This window comes from Rhinolophus sinicus, chromosome 4, assembly GCF_057876585.1.
Source record: "Rhinolophus sinicus isolate RSI-liver-muscle chromosome 4, RSI-T2T, whole genome shotgun sequence".
In the NCBI taxonomy this organism is placed as follows: domain Eukaryota; kingdom Metazoa; phylum Chordata; class Mammalia; order Chiroptera; family Rhinolophidae; genus Rhinolophus; species Rhinolophus sinicus.
This window is the reverse complement of record NC_142504.1, coordinates 12,317,613-12,331,445: the sequence shown is the minus strand read 5'-3', so window position 1 is coordinate 12,331,445 and position 13,833 is coordinate 12,317,613. Positions and strand designations below refer to the sequence as shown.

The 13,833-nt window shown below is 42.6% G+C and overlaps 1 protein-coding gene across 2 annotated transcripts in view; it reads left to right on the top strand.

The window, feature by feature from the left end:
• PLEKHA8 (pleckstrin homology domain containing A8) overlaps window positions 1-13,833 on the top strand; it is a 71,494-nt gene that overhangs the window by 44,383 nt on the left and 13,278 nt on the right. Inside the window, exon 14 of one of the 2 annotated variants that reach the window (XM_019726183.3) lies at window positions 3,034-8,959. The exons of the other annotated variant lie outside the window; for it this stretch is intronic. Coding sequence (XP_019581742.3) covers window positions 3,034-3,231 — 198 coding nt within the window. The 3' untranslated portion in view covers window positions 3,232-8,959. Of the gene's footprint in view, window positions 1-3,033; window positions 8,960-13,833 lie in introns of those variants that run through there. 2 annotated transcript variants of the gene reach the window in all.

The window sequence follows — 13,833 nt, the reverse complement described above, 5'->3', positions numbered from 1 at the left end:
TCTAATATGGTACCAGTAACTCCAACCACACCTGTCATTGTGAGCACTTACCAGGCACTATACGTATATATAGTTATTTATTTCATAACTGAGGTAGGTTCTCTTATTTGCCCCACTTATAGACCCAAAAACCCAAGACACAAAGAAGTGAGGTCATACATCCAAAGTTATAGGGTAAGAATATTTTCAAGGCTCTTCATATTGTTCCCAATAATTTTTAAAGTTGCTGGTTTTTAAGAAAACAGATTATGTTGAGTATTTGGCAACAGCCGTATCAATAGGAGAGCTAGCCTGACCCCTTTCAGCCTCTCTGCTGTTATTCTCCACATTGTTCCTGCTTTAGAAAGGTTGTTGTTTCCTAATGGGCTAATTAATTAGTGGGGGCAAATTCATTTTACTGATCCCCGTTGCTCAGGGCAACCGCTTTTAGAGTCAAGGAATTTGACTCATTCACCAGCCAAATAGTGACCTTGTATCTTCAAACAGTTATAATCTACGGAACTGATACCTGGTCCGGGTTCTGCCTCCAGCCATCCATCACTTGACCCTTTGGGTTTCCTCTCGGGTTGACTTCTATCTTTGGTTCCCAAATAGATTTGGCTGTATCGCAGTCCTCTAGGAGCCTTGAGAAATTCCCTGGGCCTCACTCTGGGAAAACTTTTTATGTTTTTTATTTTACTTAAACATGTGTACGTAGGGTTTGGTTTTGTTTTTTTATCCTAAAGTCCAAAAAAGTTATAACAACAAAATCGCAGTGCCTCCCTTTTTCCTCCCTACTTCCCAGACTCACTCCAAAGAAGCTGCCGCCCTCAACTGCTGTGGCTGTTTCTTCTTACACCTCCGTAATTCTGAGAATGTTTATTATTCTTGGTGGCCTTGCCGGTTTTCGTCATTAATGCCGACTTTCTGTGATAGACTAGAATGTATCACTACCTCCCCTCCCCTGCCTCCACCTCCCCAGTATGACGATACACAAGTTAACATTATGATGACCAGCCAAAAGGCTATGGGTTTTTTGTTGTTGTTCCTTCTTACATGTTTTGTTTTGTTTTTTTTTGTTTTTTTTTTTCTGTGCCATCAAGTCTCTCAAATTGCCATCACTCTCAACTCACAAATGTATCAGATGATCTATAGGTTTTTTTCTTGGCGACTTCCCCTTCAGAACTTTCTAAACTCTTATTCCGTCCTTGATTAGTTGTTCAGGCCTGTTGCACTGCTATTACCCTAGGACTTTTCTTCACACGTTTTTCTGTTAAAAAACACCTCACGCTAATCTCCTTTCCCATGTCCTACGGCTTCCTGTCTCTTGGTCTAATCTGTCGTTTTGGTGGTGTCCGTCCTCCAGTAGCTGCCTAAGAAAGGATACTAGGGAGCTAAATTCTTGAGTGCCTCCATGCCTGCAAGTGTCTTTATTCTGCCCTTTTTTCTAGAGTGATGCTTTGGCTGGTATAGGGTTCTAGGGTAACATTAATTTTCTCTCCGAATTTCAAAGGCATATCTCTATTGTCCTCCAGCTTCTGCTGTTACTACTGTAAATTTAATGTCATTCTAATTCCGGTTCCATTTTATGTAAACTGGTCCTCATCTTCTTCTGGATGCTTTTAGGATCTTTTCCTTAGCCCCACATTCCAAAATTTTATGATGTTCTCCTTTTGGTCTTTATCATTCCGTGTGCTGAGCACTTGGGTGGAGCTTTAAATCTGGGGACTCATATCCTTCAATTTTGGGAGACCTTCTCACGTTATAATTTTGGATAATTGCCTTCCCTTATTCTCTGCAGTCTCCCTTGTATTCCTGCCGTTATTCGAGTATTTATTATGTGCCAGGCAGTGGGCTCAATGCTTCATATAGAGCCCATTAATCCTTCAAATAAGGGAAGTGGTGTCAGTTCTCTTCTACACATGAGGACACTAAGTTTCTGGGAGGTTAAGCACCTGCTTAAATTCCCCAAGCTAATACGTGAAAGATTTAGGGTTCAGGTCCAGGTCTTCTTCACCCAAGCTTGTGCTCTAACCTTTGTGTGGTAAATGCCAGTCACTCTCCAGTCAGTGAGAGGAGGGTTGATTCTCAAAGACTTTCACATGCAAAGTACAAGGACACTCAAGAAAGCAACTGTAGAATGATAGTTCAAGATTCTAAAACGTCTCCAGAGATCTCGGCAGAGCCAACCCAGTGGATGCCAGACAGCCGATTTTAGCGAGCTTAGGGAACAGTTGGCCTGCAAAGGGAGGGAGGCTATAAGGAGCCTAGAAAATCGATCAGGGAGTGACGTGTTGTGGTAGTATGGCTGGAAAAGCAGAGAGACCGTCCTGAGGTTAGGTCGTGGCCCAGGCCCTCATTAGCTATGGGAAGTTCATCTGTAAAATAGGGATGTAAACTGGACAGGGTTCTCATAAAGATGAACAGGGATACAGTACATTGAAGCATCAGTGCACAAGCTAACAACAAATGTTAGGTCCCTTCCTTTTCAGAAAGTGTTCCATCAAGAGTGCAAAGAAAATGTTATCCACGTGGGGGGAAATGGGAGATAGGCAAAGAAACGTATACATGAACACGAGACACACATAGGAGAGTGAGAGGCCCTGGAAAGCTGGCCATGTGGGATCCAAGACCGTGGTAGCAGTGTGCATACAGGTAGACCAGGGGAGCAGCCTGGACCACACTGAACGAGTAGGAAGCTTTTCTCAAGCTCGTTCTCTCAGCATTGCCTGACTTGATAGCATTACTCCCCGTCAAGATGGCCCAAGTACATACTTGCTACTTCTAGCCTTAAAAGTATTTGATTTGGTGCTTGAAAATAAATTTTAGAGTCCACAAATTGGAAGGGTATATTCCTTTTTTTTTTTTTAACTCTTGCTCTCAGTTGTGTGTCTGTGTGTGTGTGTGTGTGTGTGTGTGTGTGTGAGAGAGAGAGAGAGAGAGAGAGAGAGAGAAAGAGAGAGAGAGAGAGAACGCACGCACTCGTGCATAAGAGTAAAGCATGAGAGACAGAGAGACACGTGACGCAGATTCTCACGGGCAATTCTTTTGCAGTTAGCTTTGAGGGCGGCACCATCCTATGAAGATTTTGTGGCCGCGTTAACCATAAAGGAAGGCGACCACCTGAAAGCAGCTTTCGGAGCTGGGATGCAGAGGGACCTCAGCCTTTACCTCCCTGCCATGGAAAAGCAGCTGGCAATCCTGGACACTTTATACGAGGTCCACGGACTGGAGTCTGACGAGGTGGTATGACATCCGCAGGACAGCGCCGCCTCCTAACTTCAGGGAATAACGTTTGCTGAAGTGTTTTGTTGCCCGACTTCATTTCCAGCAGCAGCTTTAACCCTCTCCACCCCTTCCTCGGCGGGATGGAGGAGGGGAGGCAAAGCCTAGTGCTTTTATATATAATTTTTTTTAAATGCTTATGTGTTTTTGTGTGTTTAAAAATCAAGGTGCTATAAATTTCAGTTCAAAGGGCCTCCTGGAAACCAAATCATAACTGTTATATAGACTTGAACAGCAAGTTTTAAGAGCAGATTTGACAAATGGATTTCTTGGTATTATGTTTTGTTTGGTTTTGTTTGGTTTTTAGCTTTGAGCTTCAATGGGCCACCCAAACCCAAGCTGAAAATGAGCAAATTCTGTTCCAAGGACTAGAACTTATAGCCAGTGTTTCAGTCAATTTAGAATCAGACTAAAACATTGGAGGGAGCTACGCCCCGTTGTCAACGCTGTTGAAATGTAGACGTCTCTATGCCTAGACGCCCTTCAGAGAATGTTCTTCTCCATGGCTCTGTGGGCGAGAAGAGCCTGTGTCATCCAGGTGCTCGGGCATCAGCGTGACCATGGTACTATGGGAGGTAGAAGACATACACGATGAGTGCCATCGTGTCACGGGCAGGGGCTCTGTGGCTCCGAAGAGATGAGCTGTGCGCCCTAACTCCAACCTGGAGGGCAGTGTGGGAGCGGTGGGGACAGGCCCTCCGAGGTGGCCCATCTGGTGCCCATCGCTGGCAGCACGCTTTCCCAGGCATTATCTCAATTGGACGTCACAGTGAGGCTGTGACATTCAGGGATTATTACCCAGTTTCAGATACAATAATGAGAGGTTGAGGGATTTGCTCATAGTCATACAGACTCTAAGCAGAGGGGCCAGGGGATTTGTAGTATGATCTAGTATGACCTGCATACGTAGAGTGCTTCTTCAAACAGCAAACCCCCAGGCCTTACCCCAGCCCTGTGCAACCAGAGTCGGGGAGGGGGCGGGGAACTTGGAGTCCACTTTTCAACTTATTCTTGGTGCGCACAGGTAGAAGAACCATGAGATTAAATTCTCATTTATGGGGTTCCCAATCGCATGAACTAAAGGATGTGTCCTTTTTTCCAAAGAGGAGGAGACTGTGGTTGCAATAAAATAGTGAAAACGAGAGTGAGAAGGGGACCGAGTTTATGCAGCAGCTTTCTTCACTGAACCAGCATTGGCGCCCAGCAGCAGGCCTTGCTGTCACATGCAGGGACCGTGGTTCCCAGGGTGCTCTCTGATCAGTCTTGCTTTAATCAGCAATGGTGCAGAGCAAGCTAAATGCATCTGCTGATCAAGCCCAAAAGCTTTGGGGACCATGTCAAAGTTAGTGGTGGGATTTAATTCTTTCACAAAACAATCTTGTATAGAGGAGTCTTTCACTCCTGAAAAGTGACACTAGGACTGTGGCCCTACTCTCTGTGAGGGCCACGCTGCCGAGTGTGTGAGACAGAAGCCACAGGTGCCTTCCGCGTCAGACGCTGCTTCCTTGTAGGAGCGGGAAGGGACTTTCCAGCATGAGGTAGTTCCCCTGGGTAGAAGGCGAGTTCCTTTGAAGGGCGCAGGTGAACGCCACCTGAGCAGTCCCCAGGGCAAACAGAACCCTCTCCTTAGGCAGAGAGATTAGTGCAAGGAGGGTATTGATTTTGTCTTTGGTCTGTTTTTAAACAAATGGGCATTTATTTAGCTCACATTAATGATACAGGTATTCTGCTCACATAAGGGCTTCTGGAAAAGGCTTAAACTTAGTAAAGCAATGTCAAGTGTCTTAAGGCTGAGGAGGAAAAGGGAGCTAAAATGATGCTGATTCTTTTGAACTTTAGCATTTCCTGTTGGCAGCTGCTGAGGTATGTCTGTTGTCCCTACTGCCACCACCGCCACCACGAGTAATCAGTGTGTCTTCCTCTCTAGTTAGTGTGACTATAATGGCGGGATTAGGGGCTAATTCAGACTTCCTGCCCTCGACGTAGTCTCCTAAAAGGGAAAAAGAAAAAAAACAGCCAATCTTTGCTTGTCCCTTGAATGAAGACACTTTAGGCATTGCGTCATTGGGATGGGCTGCCACCAGGAGATTGTGAGTGTGAAACATGACCGTTCGGACCAACTGCTCCCATCACCTCAAGTGAACCCGCGTGGTCTCTGGGAGCAGGTGGCCCCCCTGAAAATACCTCAGGTTTGCCCCCGAAGCTCTGAATATACACAAAAAGAAAGCTGCTCGGATGGCCATTTCCCACTTATATCGCCACTGCCTTGGTGTATGTGACTCGGCTTCTGAGGGAGAAGGGTTTAATATTATCTGGGACCATTGGGAACCCAGATGAGAAGAGCTTGAATAACTTGAATGGGTTATATTTTCTGCTCATCCTTTTTCCCACCCTATAGGAAAGACGTAATGTTTTGGGATCGGTATTTTCCTCACTGGCGCGTATTAAATTTGCCTAAGATGTGTAAAGCCCTGAGAGTCCTTCAATAAAACTAACTAGAAATTGCACGTAATACTAGGTGATAAATTCAACTGGACCTGAAGCTTGGCACAGGCAGCGCTTCCTCCTGAATCTACAGTATTAGCTTCTCCATTTTAAAGTCCTAATTTGTGCTCATTTGCATTTGCTATCCAAGAATGGGGCAAAGAGAAAAGATAATTAAGGCTTTCTCTCCATAATCCTCCAAGATTTCAAGACCTCTAAGCTTTCTTTCACCCCGACAGTGAGAGGAAATCAGAAAATGCTAGTATGATTGTTGACAGAACAGCCATCTTGCTCTCCTTGCTCAAACATTTTTGGGGTCTCTTTTCAAGAGGGACCATTAGAGAGATTCTGAAGGAAAAGGTAATGTGTCTTCTAGGTATTAGTAGAGGCTAATAAGTAACATTTGGCTCCCATACACATGGTTTCATCATGTCTGCACATCTCCCACCGTAGAAACTAGGCTTTACACTCAAGAGGGATCAATGGTGCATTTGTCTAACTGAACAAAATCCTTTCAAATATGGCATTTTTTTCCTTTGAAAACAAATTTTACTGAAATAGCTAATCCTGGTGAAAAATGTTAAGTTGGACAGATAGCTTTTTGGGGGGCAAAACCAACTTGTGACTGTGAGGTGGAGATGATTTTCTCATCCGCTCTGCAAGGAGCTCTAGAAGTGGGGCTCTCAGAAGGCTGAGCATAGCGGCCCCCAGGGATTGACTTTGAAAGGCGGTGTTCATGAGGTTGTGTAGGTAGTGACTTGAGGCAGCTTGTCATCATTATGTGCCTGCCATTCTGAACATAAAGCGTCCCCAAATGTCGTATTCCATGATGAGGGATAGCTCAACTCCATAGTTCAGCCTTGCGGTGCCCCCATCAGAGCACCGAACCCAATCCCCCCTGCTAGCTGTTCTGCCCTATTCCTCAGCAGCACCTTCCAGCACGTATGTGGAGCATCTGCCTCAGACCTAACCCTGGGTGAGGTGTCCAGGCGGTGGGGATTTGGTTCCCCTCCCCAACTGCAAGAGCTTAAAGAGCCCCTCTTCCCATTTGTAGCTGTAAAGCAGGTGGCCACCATGATGCGTGGCATTTAGGAAAGGGGATCTGTTATTAGGTGAGCGTCGCTGGCAACGTGTGCAGTCTTCTCGTTTTTGATTATTAACTGCGTATATGTATGTATCCAAAAGGTTAATGCCTTCACCTTTATATTTTCAGAAAAGTATTTTTAATTTTAAAAACTATGTGGTAGGGACCAATAAATAAAGTACACTTTTCTTGATTCGGTTTGAAATAAGTGAAAGAGCTGAAGTAAGAGGTATCTTATTAAGGAAACGTAATCTGATTGTGAAAGTCATATGTGAAGAAATATCATTTAAGGCAGTAGAGAGCATCAGAGGGTCATGATCCATATAAGATGATGTGAAACATTTTGGAAACTTTCTGAAGGAAAGCTATTTTTATGCTTTGTTGTTGTGTTTTTCCCACTAAACGACCATGTCCTACGAGAAGTTGGTTACCCAATGGTGCATTTCTGAATCACTGATTAAAATCAGTTGCTTCTGATAGGTTTTACAATTCTTCAGCTTGCCCACCTTTGTGTTTCTTTTTTTTTAAGACGAACTCTCAACCTTTTTTTACATTTTTAGATTTAGAATTTATACGTAAAATATGTTTTAAGCCATTGTTCTATGAGCTGAGCTAATTAGTGTGTTTGGTCTTAGCGGGCCTGGTCCACGGTGCTCTTTGTTGATCTGATGCAGTCTGTCCGAAGACTTCAGCATGTAGAGTAAACCTGTGTTCCTGTGAAGTGTAGATAGAGTATTTAGAAATATGTTCTGTCTCTGGATGTCCCTTTGTAGTCTGCAGTTGCTTACTCAGGGGTTTCATAATTATGACATAAAATATTCACTAACTGTCTAATGGTATTTTAAGGCTGCTTATCTATTACAAGGTTGTTCGGGGTTCTTTCAACGACTCTATGAACATACTGTTCACTAGTCCGTCTCTGTAAGCGTCACCCGTTCCCATCCTGTTGCAATCCATACTCCTGTGTACAGAGGCCGTTTGCATGATTCCTCCTTGCACTGCTGCATAAGGCACTCCGGGGCCTGATGAAGTGATTATGGACGGTACAGTGGACGCATGCATTGATCTTTCCCCTCCACTGTTTATATATATAGCCTTTTATTCAAAGGAAAACACATACCACTACTCTGTAATGCAAAAGTTTTCAAAATTCTTTGGTTACCCTTTTTAATCACTGCTCTTTCAGAGTGAGCAGATGTTTTCAGCTAAGCTATGTGAGAACCCAAGGTGGAGATCCCGCTTGCTTTAAGCACTATCCTTTCTGTTTATATATATATTTTAAAGCACAGTCACTATTTCCTCCCTGTACTTTATAAACAGAAACCACCCTGGGATGGTTGGTACCCCTTGCAAAGCTGATCTCATCCACAGACTCTGATGTATGTGTGTCTCTTTATAAGTACATATGGAGTCAGTGATGACAAGAAGGATGATCTAGAAGTAATTTCTGTTGCTTCCCGGAAGGCTAATGAGCCAGTCTCATGGCATGTTTGATGTATGAGTCCCCTATGCCATGACAGTTTCACTAGAATGTCAGTAAACAGCCCAACTACCTCATGTGAAATTGGCTGTGGACAATCTGTGTTAGATGAGACATGTGTTAAGGTCTATTTGATCTGGTTAATAGATTGGACAAAATGATGTCTCTATAAAGAAGAAACACATTAGACCAGATGCCAAAGGCTACGATGTACATAGATTTCCTTGAATTAATTTTTTAAGTCACTGTTTAATTCTACTCTCAGTATTCTTCTCTCAAATGTTTTGTGGTTTCATAAATCCATGCACTTTGAATATCTGTCACATGCAGTCTTATGTTACCTGCTCTTGTCCTTCCACATTTTGACTGAGCATCATAATGACAGTAGAAAGCAAGTGTCAAGTGGTTTGTTGATTTCTTAATTTTAATGGAACTTTGCTTAGACTATAACGTGTTGGAGCCTTTTAGGACCAACCGATGAATGAGGATTTCATGTTTAGGTTTCATGTAAAACTCTGTCCAAGTTCTTACTCTGTATCTTGTGGGGAGGTGGAAAGGGGAGGGTTTTACTTTTTTTGCAAAAATGTTTGAAAACATCTGTCAGATTTTATATTCGCTAGTTATAATAAACTTATTTTTAAATATTTTATCATGTGCTTCTCTTAAAGACTTTTGTGTGGTTTCTTAGGATAAATAAGGCCAGATCACAGAAGTTCCATCCTCTAACGTCTAACAAATGAACTACCAAAATAAATTAAAATTTAAGAAGTAAAAACCACTTACGTTCACCAGCAATGAAGCAAGGGAAGGAGCCCAACCTTGTCAATGGTGCTTTAAACTTCAAAAGATGGTCGCCCAAGAAAAAGACCAAATTTTCTGGCAAGAATGAGAGAGCTCCTACTCCTGCCCCACCCTGAGCAGGTGTGGATTTGCAAAATCCTGACTTCTCTAACATCTCAGGTGTTGGAAAGAAGTTGATTGGAGCGATGGGCAGGATGGGTCGCCTGATACCTGTCTTCCTCTGAGTCCGGCTGGGTGTGTGTGTGTGTGTGTGTGTGTGCGCGCGCGCGCGCGTTTGCGTGCGCACGTTGGAAGAAGGGGTGTTGCTGGGAGAGATGGGTGACACAAAGGACAGGGACAACCTGCTCATCCCTGAATTACGAGAAACACTCACATCCCAAGATCCTCTCCCGTGATACAGTATTAGGTAGGTGCAAAAGTAATTGCAGCTTAAAAGGTTAAAAGCAATTGCAAAAAGTGCAATTACTTTTGCACCAACCTAATAGATATGTCCCCTCTCCATTTGGAACTCACCTTGGTGTAGGACTTAATGCAAGTATCAGAACACAGAACCGATCCCGTCCCTCTGACAAAAGCCTGTATACTCTGCTCCTCCTCCCTTCCCCATGCACACGGATGAGCAGGCCTCGGGTTGGCTGGTATCCACTGGTATAGCTGTACTAGTTATTGAAAGAGCAAAATACTTCCATACCAGAAGGTGAGTAATCGTTGTCTAAAGCATCTAACGTCTGGCCACCCCAGCCCTTCTCATAACCACCCCCACAGTGCAGCAACTAAAAGAGTAACTGGGCCCAACAAGAAACTTTCAAGCCCCTGCCCCAGAACTATGGCCTACCTCTGTTCTGCTTATTCAATGTCTGTGTCATGCTGGTTATTAAATATGTTTAACATCCCCGCCAGGAAGTATTATAGAACACAAGCTCACAGGCGAAGAGGGATAGTTGTCCAATAAAATGGGAAGTATGCCAGGGAGAAGAGACCAATACTATATTAAAGCAAATAAATGGTCTAAACAGGGCTGCCCACCTTAATGAACAAATTTAAATAAAATGACCTGGCAGCTACGGAAATATGCTACAGCCAGCAAAGGAAGTGGAGTGCGGAACAGGTGAACCTATGGGGGGAAAAAACTCATCTAAGAAACAAAATTCCTACAGGTGTATTTTTCTCTCAAAGAACTTCAAAAGGACATGAATTCAATAAAAGGAAAGCTCGTATATGTGGGAATCAAACAACAGAATGAAATAAAAAGGAAGTTAAGGAAACAACTTGAACAAAAATAACACTATTTTAGAACAACTAAATGAATTAGAAATAGCAAGAAATAGTCAAAAACAGAATTGATAACAGAAGAAAAGGCTTGAGATGGCTGCAGTAAAGGAAGAATTTAGAAAACAAAGATTAAATTCTTGAGAAAATAATTGTAGGAAGATGAAACTATTCTAACATGTGTAATTGGTGATTTAAAAAAAGAACTAAAGAAGTATTGAAAGATATGATAAAGAAAAGTTTTCTTGAAATGAAGGAATTAACCTTCAGACTGAAAAAGTGTCCTGTGTTCTAGAAATTTGACAGCACTTGACAACACAACATGTCCTGATGATGTTAATGAACTTCAAGCATGAGAAAAGAATTATTCATTCAGGCAGAGGAAGCATGTGACCAACGGGTCTCAAACTTCTTTACCACAAGATGCAGCGACAGGAAACAATGGAGGAATGCATCTAAAGGTCTGAGTAGGAAAAAAGTGACAATATGTATATCATTGGCAGCCAAGTTGTCAACTACAATGTCAGGTACTCTTGAGTCGGGGAATACAACACCCATGAGCCCTTCTTCAGAAAACCATTTGATAGGAGAGATGAATCAAATAACTCAGTAATAGGGGAGCTCACAGTAGAAGGACGGTTGGCGAGCACTGAATTTATATGAAGAACCAAGACCACACTGGGAATTATAGTCATGTTATAGATACATATTGCAAATATTGTAAACTTTAATAGTATGATTAATACATTGGGAATGGGGGAAGGGAGGTATAAGTGCTGATCTCTTATTTTTGGTAACTTTTCTTTTTGAAAAATAAACTTCAATGGATTATTAAAGAAATACTGTTGGGATAAAGAAATATTTAAAAGTTAGTAATTGCTTCAGTTTACTTTAGTTTCTTGTCTTAAATACAAGCACATTCGCTGAATGCTATTTTTAATTTAATGTGATTAGAAATAAATATGATAAATAAAAATAAGTATGAGTTTATATTTCTAAAAATATTCTCTATATCCTTTTACCTTTGTCTGTAAAAAAAAAAAGTCAGAAGTGATCCTCACCTGCAGTTGGTGATGGTTATTTTATTATTAGTATTAGTTTCAGGTGCACAAAACAATGTGATAGTTAGACATTTATCATTTCTATCCCTCACACATTAATAACCCCCCAGCCCCCATCCACTACCCCTCTGACATCGCACACAGACATTACATTTCCACTGTCTCTATTCCTAACGCTGTACTCCGCTTCTTGTAAATATATATATATATACATATATGTATATTTATTTATATAAACTTGTAGTTGACATTCATTATTGTTCAGCTTCAGCTTCAGGTGTACAGTGCAGTGATCAGGCATCTACATCTTCCCTGAGGTGGTCTCCCTAACGAGACAAGTGTGGTGATGGTTATTTTTAAGTAGGTGTTGATTTTATTTTACTCTTTTCTGTGTACGAAAACTTTATTGTTTGACTCTTGTGTGATAATTGTGCGATGTTTTTATTTTAAAATGGGGTGGAGGGTGTTCAAAAACAAGGTTAAAAAGCATTGTATAATGTAGGTCGACCCCTGGCATGTGCTCTGACTTTTAATGACATTTGCTTTATAATTTCTAGCAAGGTACCTAAAGTTTTTAAGTTAATCTCACCACACTTTTTTTTTTCTACTGGCTATTTTACACTCATAAGCTTCTATGCCTTTTCCCCCACAAAGACGTGACTCATATCCCATTTTTATACAACTCGTAAGTGTTGCATTCTTTTATGGCTAACCGGAAAAACTGAACACCAGTATAATACCTAGTGACTAGCCCAGTACATCTGAAACAAATGAAAAAGTGGAAAAAGAAGCCCTTTGGACTGGCTGACAGTCGTCTTACAAGAGCAAGCCAGAAAGACTCAGCAACAAGGGAATTCACATGAATTGGCTGCAGTCCATCTGAGAAGCTGAAAGGTTTCTTTCTTTGTGCTTCTGTGAGTTTGGAAATGAAAGGTCAGCCCTTTCCCTGCCCAAGTGAAATTGCTGGGCAGTAGAGCTGTAGCTCAGTATTAGCTTATGCTGCCAGCAATGGCAGATGAGAGAATGCAGCAGTAAACTTCATTCTGTAAGCATTTGTTTTAAGGACCAGTCAGCATTATGTTTGAGGAAGCCTGCGGAAGCCCTGTATTCTATTGTGACTTGCATGAGAGGAACTCGGGTCCCTCTGTGTGTGTGTGTGTGTGTGTGTGTGTGTGTGTGTCACACTAAGAGTTTTATAAAATCCCAAATCCTTGACTATTTTATTTAGTATAAAAAGATGATCACCAGAGTGCAGAGCTGAAAGACTCCTTATTCTGCCCTGGGGGTCAGAATAGCTATTGCAAAAGGTTGTTACAAAGGTGAAATCAGGAATTGGGCAGAATGTGTGTGGCACAGCATCAAGCACACAGTAGGAGCTCCCAAAATGGTGGTGGTGGTGGTGGTGATATTCATAGTTATTGTTTTCAAGGGAAGTATAGCGCCATTGTGCCTGGACGTTTCCTGGCTGAGTAAACCTTTCTTACTTGGGCCACTTGTCCCGGTCTCAGAGGAGTCACAGCTGCCCCTAGGGCAGGTTCCTCCCTCTGCACTGGATGTCTTGCCCCCTTCAAGGAGGAGGCCTTCACCTAATCATGTCTGCAGTAGACTGGGACACGTCTTCTTTCTTGCCTGAGCCCTGGAGCCAGCTGTGATACTTCACCTGTATCGCAGTTGGAGGATTCCAGAATGGCTAGCTGAGCATGAGGGTGGACCTGACACTTTCCATAGGACCCCTCCCATCACTTCAAAAGATGTCTAATATATTTTTCTGCCCTGATCTCCTCTCCCCTTGTTTTGGAGCACACTCATTTCTTCGAATGACTGCCTCTTCACTGCTCTTGAGTTCTGGATGCGCTGCCAGTCACAGAGCCCAGCCCTCCGGCCACAGCAGTGGGCACATGATCCAAAATAGGCCCATCCTGGGATTTCCCTAGGCCTGTATATTTAGACACAGGGAAAGAGTATCCGTGTCATGAACAGCATGTTTGTGTCCTCCAAAAACTCATATGTGGAAAGCCTAACCCCCACTGGGATGATATTAGCAGACAGGGTCTTTTGGAAATAATTAGTTAGATTTGGTCATGTCTGAGGACAAATAGAGAAGACCTAAAATAAATTTTAAAAGGTATACTATGTTCATGGGTTAGGAGATCTGATATTGATAGGATGTCTCTGATGTGTGTTTTGTTTTTCATACCACCAGGCAATTCTCCAACACCAGCTGGGTATCCTAAATTAAACTCAGTCAATTCTGACACTGTCAACCTAGAGAAAGCATCAGATCCCACAGGTTAAGGGCTCAATCCTACAAGACTGCCCCCAGTCCATTTCAGGTGCCAATCAAACATCCAGGCTATCACCTGTGCCTCTCACTGAATGTAGATTAGATA